General features: G+C 40.8%; 1 protein-coding gene and 2 long non-coding RNA genes across 3 annotated transcripts; 1 reads left to right on the top strand and 2 right to left on the bottom strand.

Annotated features, from left to right (window-relative positions):
* Positions 1-992: 992 nt before the first annotated feature.
* Positions 993-9,770, bottom strand: LOC130693858 (uncharacterized). The gene is made up of 5 exons (XR_009001766.2): positions 9,469-9,770; positions 9,241-9,339; positions 7,642-7,854; positions 1,220-1,387; positions 993-1,143 (listed from the first exon to the last, which is right to left on the bottom strand). It is a non-coding gene; the product is annotated as an uncharacterized LOC130693858 (long non-coding RNA).
* LOC130693801 (ichor-like) lies at positions 4,345-12,687 on the top strand. Its single transcript, XM_057517013.2, has 2 exons — positions 4,345-4,804; positions 9,890-12,687. Exon 2 carries the CDS (start codon positions 10,364-10,366, stop codon positions 12,305-12,307), a length of 1,944 nt encoding a protein of 647 aa, XP_057372996.1. The 5' UTR covers positions 4,345-4,804; positions 9,890-10,363; the 3' UTR covers positions 12,308-12,687.
* On the bottom strand, positions 12,347-12,922 carry LOC132087856 (uncharacterized). Its single transcript, XR_009420721.1, has 2 exons — positions 12,752-12,922; positions 12,347-12,664 (listed from the first exon to the last, which is right to left on the bottom strand). It is a non-coding gene; the product is annotated as an uncharacterized LOC132087856 (long non-coding RNA).
* Between the last annotated feature and the right edge of the window lie 630 nt (positions 12,923-13,552).

The raw sequence follows: 13,552 nt of genomic DNA, 5'->3' as shown, positions 1-13,552 counted from the left end.
TAAATTTCCCAATGCATAAAGTTGCACTGCGCGCCAGATGGTCCTTTTTTTTTTTCGAACGCAACACGCCGATGGACTTCCTCGATGCATTGCGACTATTACGCACGAATGTGTTACACACACGTTGGCGCGCGCGTGCTCACGAAGTGCCAGGCAACAAGAAACAGAAAAATAAGGAAAATAAGAAATAAAAAAAAAAAAAAAAAGTGAAGTAGAGCATCGGTTTTTTGAAAAGTGAACTAGAATGCCGCTGAGAAGGACAGAATAGTTCTTTCTTTTTTCGTCACTGGAATTTGATGTTGAGTGAATCTATCGCATTGATGTCCTATCCAGTCGACCGCAAATCAAAAATTTAAAAAACAAACAAAAAACAAATGCAAAATTACAAAAATAAATTGTTGCCCAATTTGGGCAGTGGTCCACTTAAATATTTTTAGCTGTTGTCAAATTCGATCGTGCGGATGATTAATATCACTCGATCATCTTTTGTCCTCAAATCGACTTTTACGCAGATCCGGAAGCAAAACAACAAGAGCAAAAAAAAAAAAGATGCGACGACAAGTTCTGTTTGGGAGTAACCGATAAGAAGGACATTAAAGACTAACCTACTTTGATTGTCTTGCGCGTTATAGTGAAACGCAAACAACAACAACAACAAAAAAAAAAAAAAAAGAGAAGGGGGGGGGGTTCAAGAACGGGATGTTGTGTTACAAGAATAGAATTCTTTTTACCTTCATCGATCGTGATGAACGCGCTCTGATAATGATTAGCTTTTCTACCTCAACACCCAATGGTACGGATTGATGTTACACCTTTTACAAAGGTATTCAGATAATAACAACTCCGTTATTGTTTTTTTTTTTCTACTTTGCTTCCTGGAAAACGATAGAAAAAAAAAAAAAAAAGAGTAAAACAAAATAAATAAATAAGCCGACCAAGAAAAAAAAAAAATATATAATTAGAGGAGAATGAAAAAGAATTGAGGTTTCCTTCTTTCATCCATGTCGATTAACGTAGAATGTAATAATAAAAAAGGCGAAGAAAGGAAGGCAGTAGGCCTACCGCTTCAGGACACTTGGATAGCCTTATAGCCTCTATATTAAACAACTGGGCTGCTAGGGCTCAATTTTTTTTAGAAAAGGCCTAGAAATGTTTTACAAAAAAAAAAAAAAAAAAAAATTATTAAACAATAAAAGATCTTATAAAAATGTTAAGTTACCTTAAATTCATCCAACATTTGGATATTTTTAAAAAACTTGGTCTGTTACGGATAACTCCGCATGTTTTATCGCCCTGATTTTTTTTTTTTTAAATTTGACTTGCGGATGTCTCAAGGTTCCATTGCTGACTTTGTCGTTCCGGGTTGTTTTATTTATTGAGGTGAAATCTAAATAGAAAAAAAACAAAAAAAAAAAATTCTTGACAAGGATTTCACATCAGGTGTACGGGATAAGAGACGACTGGCTTATCGCGCCCTACAAACTATTATAGGGTATTCAAGTTATTCTTTTCACAAGAAAAAAAAAAATACGATTATCTCATCGTAACAAGAAAAACAAGAAGAAGATGGCCGGTGACGTCAATGCCAGAACCGTCACGCTCCCAATCGCCAACCTTCTTCTTTTTTTTTTTTTTGTGTTAACCTTTTTTTTTTTAAACATTTGTTGTTTCCATCAGAATCGCGACCGCACCTAATACATTTTTTTTTTTCAGATACGGTTTCGAAACAAACGATCAAAATATGATGTCACTTTTAAATTATTATTATTATTATTTTTTTTACTATAAAGAAACACGAATAATTATCTTCAATTATTCCGAGTGCGTTTTGAGTATGCACAAATGACATGCGGCGATAGAGGGCGTTATAATTAAAGCATAACTTGGTTTATAGTATGAAAGCTAGTAAAAAGAAAAAATTGTTTAAAAAAAAATAAAAGAAATTAGAAGAGAAGAACCGGTAACCACCAGGTGGAATACATTTTTTTTTTTTTTTTTTTTTTTAACAGACGACTGTATACAGTTGTGGCTTTTGTATATATATGCGTAAGCCAAATGTAAAAGAAAAAAAAAAAAAAGGGAAGAAGAAAACCGTTGCCGGCGTGCACCCATTCTCGCCCCGCGTGCATCCCATAGTCTGGGTTGGTAGGGAACACACAAACCCAAAAAATGTAGGTCAGTGGCCTGTTTTTTTTTTTGGTTTTTTTTTATATCCTATTCCCTCCTATTTATATTTATATAGTGAGAGAGAGAGAGAGAGAGACACACACACCCGTTCTTATGGTGTGTTCCTTCTTTGAGAACGGACCTGGCGGCGGGAGATCCCAACTGCGGCGAGGATAAATAAAAGATTAGTTTGTCTTTCCAAAAGAAGAATAAAATATACACAAGACGGATGTGTCGTCATAATTGTAGTTACCAAATTTCAATAAATTTTTTTTTTTTGTGGCTCCGACAAGCCAATGAAGAAGGGATTGAGCAACTCTGGCAGTTTGGAAAAGAATTGAGAACAAACAAAAGCTGTTAAACGATGTAATAATACCGGTCCTTCTACTTACTATTACTATGCCACTAACACCAATCAAGAAAAAAAAAATAATAAAAACTTGTTGGAATAATCAAAACAAGGACGCACGATCCATTTGAATTTTTTTTTGTTTTTGTTTTCCTCCTTTGCTTTTTTTTTTTTTTCGTATCGAAATAATGACAAAGGACGTCGTATGCAGATTCCTTCTAATAGCCCGATCGAGGTTCGAAGCAGTTTGACGTGCCTTCTTTTCAATATGCAAAATAATAGAGTAAATAACGGGACCGTATTCAAAACAATTATTTTGCATATTTAATGAGAATTGAATTTTTTTTTTTTTAATATCTTTTCGTGGTCGAGTAACAAAAAAAAAAAAAATCGAACAGTTTCGGACTCTATGACATTTTTTGGTGATTTTTCGCCTCCAGCCTCTCTAGATTCGTGTGTAAAAAAAATTCCCGCCTGTAGGTAGTGTGTGTCTGTTTGTTGCGTCGCTGTTGGGAAATCTATAAAAACGCGTGACACACTTTGAAAAATCCGCCCGGTTTTTTTTTTTTTTTTTTTTTTCACGCGCGCGCGTATTTCAGGGTGACCCCGATTCTCCTGAAAATTTGGATCTTTGCGTTTGTGCATGTGTACATATTTTTATAATTTTCTCCTACGGAGCGCATCTGTTTGTTTTGTTTTTTTACAGCCCTTTTCTAATGAACGCACATCATTAATATCATTACAATGTGCTGACAAAAAAACAAACAAAAAAACAAACAAATGCATTTTGTGAAGTGAAAAACCTTACGCGCATAGGCCGAATGATGACAAATCACTGGTGGGGCATAAATAAAGCCGATTGTTTTTGAGAAAAAATAAAAAAATGTACACGGGGATAGGTGCCCCCTTCTTCGTCGATCTCAATACCGTCTACCATATGCGCTCTCCGGTAGTTACCAGCCGTCACATCAATGTGATATGGAGGTCAATGTGATGTGGCGACAGGGTCGCTCATTTCGGTCACTATACACATAATCACATCGCCCTCATTTCAAAAATTTTTCTCCAGCGGGACAGCCCCTATTTTTCAATCAACCATTTTTTTAAAAATTTTTTTTTTTCAATATTTAATGAAAAATGATGGCGTCAAAAAAAATATTGGCGGATTCCTTAACGTCCGGATTTTGGAACAATTTTTTTTTCGTTTCCATATCCCCACAAAAAATTGTAATTTTTTTTTTTTTTGAAACCGTTGGGGAACATTGTCCACTTAAGGTCGCACCGTATACAAAAAATAAAAAATTAAATTGAAAAAAAAAAAAAAAAAAAGACTCGTATGATGAGCTCCTTTCTGATGCTGTGTGTCGTGTAGAGTTACCCTCATTTAAAAATCGAGGTGTACGAGCAGAAAAAAAAAAAGACCAGTAGCTCCCGTCTTGTTTCTGTAATATCGGACGACGCTGTGCGGTTTGTTTTGTGTGTGCGGGAGGGCAGGCGGAGTGGCGGAGGAGGAGCTCACGAAAGTCTTGGCCACGACACAAGCCGCTTTTGTTCAGCCGTTGACGGGCAGTGTACTTTTTTTTTTTCTGTGTGCTCAAACTGCGCTCAGGTTCTCCTTTTTCTTTCTTGCGTCTAACACGGAGAACTGCCTTTTTTTTTTTTTTTTTTTTTTTTTTTTTTGCCCAGTTTCCTCAGTGAGAGAGGGTGGTCCTCCCAGTTTTTGCCTACGTTTCGTGGGGAGGGAATCAAGAGTTGGGAGAGAGAGGGGGGGGGAGAGAGAACGGTAGGGTCTGGTGGAGGAAGAAGCAACGACGACCAGGCTCAGTATCTTCGACACCTGTCTGACGGCCGGTTCTAACGTCGCGATCCTCTGGCGCGGACCGGAGGTATAAACTTTTCAAAAGTTTGAGAGAAAACGGCAGACGGGTGTGCGCGCTCAGATGAACGTTCATTATTTTCAATTCAATGCGAACAAATTTTTTTTTTTTGTTTCTTGAACTACCCAAATTTTTTTTTGGGGGGGGGAAGGAGGAGAGCGTCATTTTGAGGAAGGAAGAAGTGATTTGTGCGCGCGCAATTTTTAATTGAAAAAAAAAAAAAAAAAAAAATTTTTCATATCGTTTCACGGATTAAGTGCATCTCGCATGTTACCAGGAACAACAACAACAAAGTGTGTGCATTGTGCCCTCTCCTTTCTTCTTTTTTACGGATTACAACCAGCAGATGAACTTCATTTTGTTTTGTTTTTTCGTACTATTTCGAAAGGAATTCCTTTAATTTTAATTTCCGGTAAGTCGTTCGTTCATATTGATTTCTTTTACTTTACGCATTAAAAATTGCATTTCTTTCCCTACCCCCCCCCCCCTGTTTCAATCAAAACGTCTTATGCGCATCTGATATTTCTTGCTTTTTTTTTCCCCTTCCAATAATAATGTTTAAGAAAAAAAAAAAGAGCCAAATGCAGAAATGAGCCCAACCGAATTGACTTCTTCCACCTTTCCGCCCCGTTCGCTTGCAGCGACCCACCTTCTTCTTCTTCTTCCTTACTGTAGAGACACACAGCCGAATAAGAGAGGAGCCCGGCATGAAGTCGGGCGGCGGGCGACTGACCTCATTTTCTTTTTTTGGGGCTGTGCTTGCCTTTAAACTGCCTAGCAGCTATAACACACACAACTATAGCCTTACTTGACTAATAATACCAGAAGGGGAAAAGAAAAGAAGTTCTTTTTTTTTTTTTTGTTTTTTGTTTCTCGTTTGCTGGAGAAGAGAGAGAGAAGCAAAAAGACAACACGCGAATACTTGAACGGAATCAAAACCAGATTCTTCTTCTGCGTGTCCCCCTTTTGTTTTGGAACAATGTACGATATTTTTGACGTGTTTTTCTGGTTTGGCCGCGATTGAAAATTGTTGACGTTCTTCAATAGCTTTAGCTCTTTTTTTTTTTTTAATAGTAAAGTCAAGGATAATTTTAAATTTCATTTTGATTATGAGATTTAAAAAAAAAAAGAACTATTGAAATAAGAAAAAAAAAGGGGGGAAGAAGATATTTTTTTTTTTTTTAAAGAAGGGGGGTCAACCTCGAGGAACGTACCTGGCGTATATGTTAACCTCATTTTCACGGTTGCCATGCCAACCCCTTAGAAGAAAACCCCCCTCCTTATCATCCTCTGTATTCTACCTTGATTTCGGGGTGTGTGTCGTTGATTTCCGGGTTATAAGGTTCGGTCCCTTTTTTTTTTTTAAATTAAAAAAAAAATAATAAAAATATCGGGTGTAACTTGGTCAAACAGAAAGAAAAAAAACTAAATCTGCGTGAGTATGTAGCGGCATGTTATTTTCTTCCGACTCATTTCCGACTTTGCAAGGGAAAAAGCACAAAATGGAACGAAAACCAAATGTTTTGTTTTTTTTCCATTTCCCCCCCGCAGACACACACAGCAAAAATGTCCTAAAAGAAAATAGTACCGTGTGTGTGTGTGTGTGTCTACATTAAAAGAAGGAGTGGAAATGTGGGACACGGCCTACCTTTTTTTTTTTTTTTTTTTTTTTCTTTCCTCCTTCTTCCTCCTCCTACCCCCGTTGGGTGTAGTAGTTGTGTGTACAACTTCTGTGTGGGTCCCAGCCATTCGGATTTTTTTTTTTCCAGTGCCTCTTGGGCCTAACCTACTTTTCGTTCTCTCTTCTCTACTTCCACTTGATTTTTTTTTGCTGCAGACCACAAGATTCTTTTGGCTCACGGAGGAGGAGTTCTTCTTTTTCAGGGGGTCTCTCTCTCTCTCTCGCATTGTGTTCTACTTGCATTCCAAAACAATAGCATCATCGTTCTAAACGATTTCAGCCATTATTTGAATTCACGCTACATCGCAGCGCGTTATATACGCAAAAAAAAAAAAAAAAAAACATTTGAAAATGCGGAGATTTGAACGCGCGCAACTCCATGGCCGGATGTGGACGTGTAAAAAAAAAAAAAACACGAGATAGACATTGAGGTTTAAAAAATCAAGAAAAAAATCGAATTCTTTGTAGGGAGAAGAACAAAATGTTGGGACGTGCTCGGAAAAAAAAAAAAAGCCCTAGAGCTTCTCAGATCGAGCGCGTGTGTGTGTTGTTGCGCAACGTAACACACACATAGGAGGACTGGTGTGTGTGTGTGTGTCTAGTAGTAGAGGAAGTTGACCTACTTTTCGTTTCTTCTTCTTCTTTTCATTCTCACAACCACCGGTGGTGCAATCTCTCTTAAGCTCTTGGCTGACTAAAAGACTACACACGCAGCCAAAGAGACGAGTCATTCTCATTGCATTCTTTTTTTTTTTTAAAGAAAAATTTCCGGTCCAGCTCGCAGTTAATTTTTTAAAAAACGTATTTGAACATTATCCTCCATCGTGGACAGGAGATTTCTCTTTAAACAAGAAATCTACCATTTTTTTTACCGTTAGATTTTTTCAATGTTTGATCGGGGCACAAGGGGGACGAGAAATATCTTACGCAATTCCGGACACAGATTGAGAGACAAGACACGGCGGAAGTTGGGGCTTCGTCATTTACAGCCCAAGTTCGACGTGCTGTCGAAACTTGGGGCTGACCTACATTTTAGCATTTCCCCCTTCTTCTTTTTTTTTTTTTCCCCAATTAAACCCAAATAAAAAAAAAAAAGGCAATCCCCCCCAAAAATCTGCGCTGTTTCCCAATAACTCACAAAAAAAAAAAAAAATTGAATTTAAAAAAAAAATCCAAATGGCTATCCGAAAACAAATTAACGCTCGTCTACGGTACGAGGATGGAAAAAAAAAAAAAAAAAAAAAAAAAAAAAAAGAGAAAATGTTTTCGCCGAAAAAAAAACAAAAACAAAACCGCAAAGCGAAATTTTCAGCGAGCGAACGAACGACGTTGAAAGAGATAATAATAATCATAAAAAAATGGAGGAAAAAAAACGAAAAAAAAAAAAAAAAAAAAAAAAAACGAACCAGGGCGTACACGAGGAGAAGAGAAAAGAGACGGAAAAAGAAGTATGGTAGCAGTAAAGAAAGAGGAAAGCAAAAGTGCAACGAACTGCACGCTTTGGCCTACATTTTCACCAGGCAAAAAAAAAAAAAAGAAATAGAAAAAAAAAAAAAAGGAGTACTCACAAAACAGAAGAGGTGGGGTGGCGAAAGGGGTGGTGCGTGAGCAAGTTCCCCCCACCAGCGTTCGTCGTTCTTGTTCGTGCGTTTGATGCGCAGCACACACACACACATCGCTCCGGGCGCAATTCTCTCTCTCTCTCTCGGCTGGGCGTGTGTTCGGACAATTAAACCAGCCAGACGATGACGATGCGCATCGCTCTGCTGCGTGTTGTGTATCTAGAAAGAAAGAAAAATCACGTGACTTGGAAGAAGGAGAAAAAAAAAAACATGACTGGGCAACAATTGTCCCCCCCCCCCTCTTCGTTCAAATAAAAAATGAGGCCAATCTAAGGAGGATAAGAAGAAAAAAAAAACGTGATGGACGTGCGCGTATGTAGACAAACGAAAAAAAAAAAAAAATATAAGAAAAGGTTCGGCAACGTCTTTGTTTCGTGCGTGCGTTCCACTTTTCTCTTTTTTTTTTTTTTTTTTTTTTGCAACGCGACCGGAAGAAAAATTCCATTTGATTGAAGAGGAAGGAAATAGGAAACTGGAAATTCGAATCTCCATTATCCGTCCGTTTTCTCCAATTTTTCTTTTATGGGACAATTATTTATCTTGGATAGATAAACATAATGGAAGGTAAAAAATTGGAACACGCGTGCTGGACAAAAAAAAAAAGGTGATTGGCAAATGTCTCGCTAGCGAAATGCTATTTGCGGTGTGTAGTATGTGAGTTGGACGTATTGCATTTTAAGAAGGACGTATTTAACTATCAGCGGTAATAAATATGGCGACTCGACAACGTCCAGACACGGATCTCTTTTCTTTTTTCTTAGGAAGAAGGAAAAAGGAAGGAGACACACACACACACACACACACACACACAAAAAATAAAAAATAAACGGACATGTACTAATAATATAACGGTTCCCCCATCTATGGTCGTACCTTTGCTATACCTGCCCGTGTGATGAATTCTTTTTATTTATTTTTTTTTTTTTTAAAGAAGAAATAATTCCCCCCCCCCCCCAATTCCTATAGCCACAAGAAAAAAAAAAGGAGGAAAGGTGGGAGGAGTGAGCTCCGGTTGGTCCGTTTTCGTGACGCGCGTTGCCCGAAAGGCAGGGAGAGCGCGCACGGCTTCTTTTCTGTGTGTGTGTGTGTGTGTGTGTGTTGTTTTCTTTCTCTCTGGTTTGCTGGTTGTGACCCACTTCCCGGTTTGTCGGAGTTGACCTCAATTGCCAAATCCTTCCACCCTCTCCGCGTCTCCCTACCCTCCTCCTCCTCCTCCTTCAAAAAAAAACCTGAAACTATCAAGTCGAACTGGAATCGACTCTACGACGACGGACGACATACAAACGATAACGGCATATTCATGTTTTCCAAAACATTCCCAATCAACTACGATCGTTTCGCTCTCGTGCGTACGTGTCCAATAGGAACTTCCCAGTCCGGTTCTTTGTTTTTTCTTAAATCCTACCAAACATTTCAATCTGGGTTGGTTGCCGTTGTCTCATTTGGGTCCCGTCACGCACAAACAAAAAAAACCAGAAATGAACTTCTACTTAACTTAAAAAAAAAGGGGGGTAATAATGATATAAAGAAAAATAAAATAATAACCTGTTAGATTGGGATCCTCTTCTTCTTTTTTAGCTGAGCAAAGCCACACCTGGAGGTGGAGTCCTACTTTTCCTCCCATTTTTGTTTTTTGTTTTCTACCTAGAAACACAACGCATATGGACCTGTTTTAAATGTCTTCAGGCTAGACTAGTAGTAACTTGTAGTAGTCGTCGTATAGTGGAGTATCTCCTCTACACACACACACACACACACAACATATATATCCACCTGCAGCAAGGACGAAGTTGGTCGAGTGCCCAGGAAGAAAGTCGCTCTCTCTCGCTCTCTCGTTCACACATGTTTTCTTGTGTGTGTAAGAGGACGGGTGGGAAACGTGGAGTCCTTTTTTTTTTTTCCTTAAAAAAAAAAAAAGAAAAAAAAGTGGACAAGCCAAATGGGACGGTCCTCCTCCTCCTCCATCCGTCACAGGCGGATGAATATGCGACCTACATTTTTGGCACATCACGTTGTTTTTCATTTCTTTAAACAACTTCTGCCACTATCCACCTGTCCTCTTGCTTCTCTCGTCCTCCTTCCTAATTATCGTACATTTTCAAAAAAAAAAAATTATTATTTTTTGTTTTCGTTTAACTCAAATTGAATTCATTTAAAATTTGTTTACGATCATTTTTTTTTTTTTGTTGCGCAGATTCGGACTGCATGCGCTGACATCATTTCCAACTCCATGTGCGTTATTATCGATTCTGATCCGCCGCCCGTGATTATGAAGGTGGTCCAGTGTTGTCCAGCAGCTCCGCCAGCCACCCGGCGTTGCTGTAGTTAATTTCGTTCCTCTAGAAAAAACAAAACAAAACAAACAAACAAAAACAAAACAAAACAGAAATTTCAATATTCAAAACGGGAAGTGATTGTTTTCTCTCGCGCGTGTTTTTGTGTGTGTGTGTGTGTGCGTGTGTGCGAGTGTGCCACATCTTAGTTTTAAACAACCAAAAAACAAAACAAATATCGCGCTCTCCACCCCAAAAACAAAAGACAAAAATTATTGAAAGAAAACAATTCTGTTACGACGGCGAGTTCATCGGAAGACCGACCACTACTACCACCGCTACCATCCGTTTGTTGGTCATTGGGCAGTAGTGGCAACAGTTCAACCACCCCCACCATGAAGCTAGAACCCCCTGTTCCCGTTCCGGTCGACTCGATCCTGTCGTGGGGCTGCGGCGGTGTAGGCGGAGGACCAGACGACGACGACGACCTGCTCAACGGAAAGTTCAACTCGTGCGACATGGCCGACTCGACGACTGGCAGCAGTTTGCACGATCACCTACACCATCACAGCAGTCTTTCCGGTGGAGGAGGTTCGGGCATGGCCGGAAGCAGTTCGGGCATGCTGAGTTGCGGCGGAGGCAGCGGGCTCTCATCCGGCCCGATGAATCAGAGCAACAAGGCCACACTCTTGTCACTCGACAACCTCGACGGACTCCTCTTGTCCGGCGCCACTGTCCTGACGACGCCCACAACGCCCGGACCGGGTCCTGGCGGAGGGCACAGTTTCGCAGAGTTGAAACCGCTGGCTCTTCCGCCTTTCGAGTACGGTGGTGGCGGAGGCAACAACGGCGGAAACCTCTCACTGGACGGCTCGATGAACAGTTCCGGTTCCAGCCACCATCATCACATGGGTGGAGGGACGCGGACGATCCTGGACATCAACCTCAACCTGTACAAAGCCAGTCCGTCTGGCAACAACAACAACAACAACAACAATAATAATAATAACAACAACAATAACAACAATAACAACAACAATAACTCGGGCAACCTCAACTACTACGGCAGCGGTGGCGGAGGCAACGGAGAGCCGGTTTCGACGACGACGCTCGTCAACGGACTCGTCAGCGTCGGTGTCGTCAAGGCCGAGAGCATGGCCGACTACCTGATGAACCCCGAGATCGACGACATCGCCGCCATCATCGGCAACGCCATCGCAGACAGTACTGTGGCCTCGGCGTCGGCGTCGACAGGTGGCGTTGGAGGTGGTGGTGGAATGGGTGGCGGCGGAGTCAGCAACGTGGCCGGCGTCGGTTTGGGTGGAGTCGAAAGCCTCGGACCGGATATCCGCGATCCCTGGGCCGACATTGACGCCTGGATCGAGAGCGCCTGTTCCACCGTCTACAAGCACGAACCAATGCTTGAAAGTCCGGCCTCTTCTGTGACTTCCGGGACATCGCATTCGTCACTGTCTTCCGTCAGTCCGGCATTCGCCCATCCGTCACTGCCGCCGATGAGCTCCTTACAGCCGCAACAGCCTCACAACAGCAGCTGTAGCGTCAGTTCGACTTTGCAAGCTCTGCTGAGTCAAGGAGCGGCAGCGGCCGGCAGCGTCGCCTTGGCTCACATGAGCCAAGATCCTTCCGGCGGAGGTGGCAACAATAACCACAACGTGAAAAGTGAGCCCTCCATGGACATGCCCTTGCTCCAGCGACGGTTGACGGCCGGCCGAGAACCCAACTTGAACAACGGCGGAGGAGGCAACGGCCCGATGGGCGGATTCGTCTCCTGTTCCATGGCTGGGTCATCTAACAAGGAGATGCAGCTACCGCACACTACCTTCCACACGGGACCGACCCTGAACCACGTGACGACGTCCTTACCGCATCTCGGTGGAGGTAACGATTCGAGCGGATGTCATTCGAGCAGCTACCCGGCCACGGCCCGGAGGTCTACGGCTGTCAAGAGTAGCAGTAGCGGCTACAACAACAACAAAGACTTGAGCGATCTCGACGATCCGATGAGCGGCGGTGGAGGCAGCGGTAGTGGCGGCGGGACGGTCGGCGGAGGATCGGGTGGCCGATCCAAGCACAAGAACCGTTCGGGTAAAGCCAAGATGACGACGGTGATGACAACAGACGGAGCCGGCAAGGAGAAGCCCGTCCACCGGTGCAACATCTGCAATCGGGGATTCCTCAACAAGTCCAACATCAAGGTTCACCTTCGCACCCACACCGGAGAGAAGCCCTTCAAGTGCGACGCCTGCGCCAAGGCGTTCCGTCAGAAGGCCCACTTGCTGAAGCACATGCAGATTCACAAACGAATCACCAGAGACTGACCTATATTTTTTCAATTTAGACGAGGAGAGAGAAAAAAATTAACTAAAAAAAATTTGTATAGCAATCGAACATTATTCATCCAGAATTCATCAGGCATTGAAAGAGATTATAAAAACCTTTTTGTTTCTTTGTTTGTTTGTTTTTTCCTTATTTCCTTCCCAGAGATATATATCCTCCTCTTTCTTGTACGATGAGCATTATGACGATTATTCTTGGGATGTGGTGCATGTCACCAGGATGCAGAGGCCAACTCTGTCGAAATCAGGCTTCCCGGTTCCAAAAAAAGATAGAAACTTACCAACACTCATGAAATTTTGTGGTAGTGTTAGCAACAACTTTTTTAAAATGTATCATTCCTGAAAAAAGTGAACAAGAAAAATTCAATTCTGGTTCTATGAAAAAAAGAAAAAAAAAAAGAAAAGAAACCCATTTAATTTATTTACTTTTTCACGAAACGTGTCACTTCCTTTTGCTCCCAATTCTCTTCTTATACGACCCATTCGGTTTCATTTAGAATTTTCTATAACCAAAAAAAAAAAACAAAGCAAGATGATGAAAAAATTGTGACACACAAAATTTGATTACAACGAATTGGAATTATTTTGTTAAAAGACAGAAAGGAAACAGTGAAATATTACTAAAAATACCAGAAATTGTATTCCACCACCTACCCCCCGCCACACACCGGAAGGATTCTCGTCTGCTCTCTCGGTGTTGTCACATTTTCTTTTTCTTGCTCTTTAAGGAAAAGAAAAAATAATTATATTCACACAATATTTCCCTCTAATAATTTTCTTTTCTATGCTATTAAATCGTGTGTTTGTTTTTTTTCCCCTGTGTACATGTTCATTTGCATATACATTATATACAGAGTAAGAAAAAAACAATAATGAGAAACATTTTGTGGTGTGGGTCTGATTGATTGTGCGTATGTTTGTATGCTTTTTGTTTCTTTTTCTCAATTTCCTCTTTATTTTTCCCTCCCCCCATTTCGCTGGCGATCACTCGTGCAAAGAAAATATGTGCACGAGTTTTTTTTTCGGCGTTCCTTTCAGTTTTTGAAGCGATAAAGATTCAATACAGAAGTTGAACGTCTTTCAAATCTCAGGAGGACTTGTCAACATCGAGCAACCATTTATATAAAACATACAAAATACGGCACTAAAAAAATATATATAAAGTTCTTTTTTTTTCTATTTTTTTTTTTCTAATTTTCTTTTTGCATATTGATTGTAATGGTGCTG

The sequence above is a fragment of the Daphnia carinata genome, chromosome 3 (genome assembly GCF_022539665.2).
Source record: "Daphnia carinata strain CSIRO-1 chromosome 3, CSIRO_AGI_Dcar_HiC_V3, whole genome shotgun sequence".
Classification (NCBI taxonomy): domain Eukaryota; kingdom Metazoa; phylum Arthropoda; class Branchiopoda; order Diplostraca; family Daphniidae; genus Daphnia; species Daphnia carinata.
Note: the sequence above shows the minus strand (reverse complement) of the source record. Positions and strands in the feature narration are given on the sequence as shown.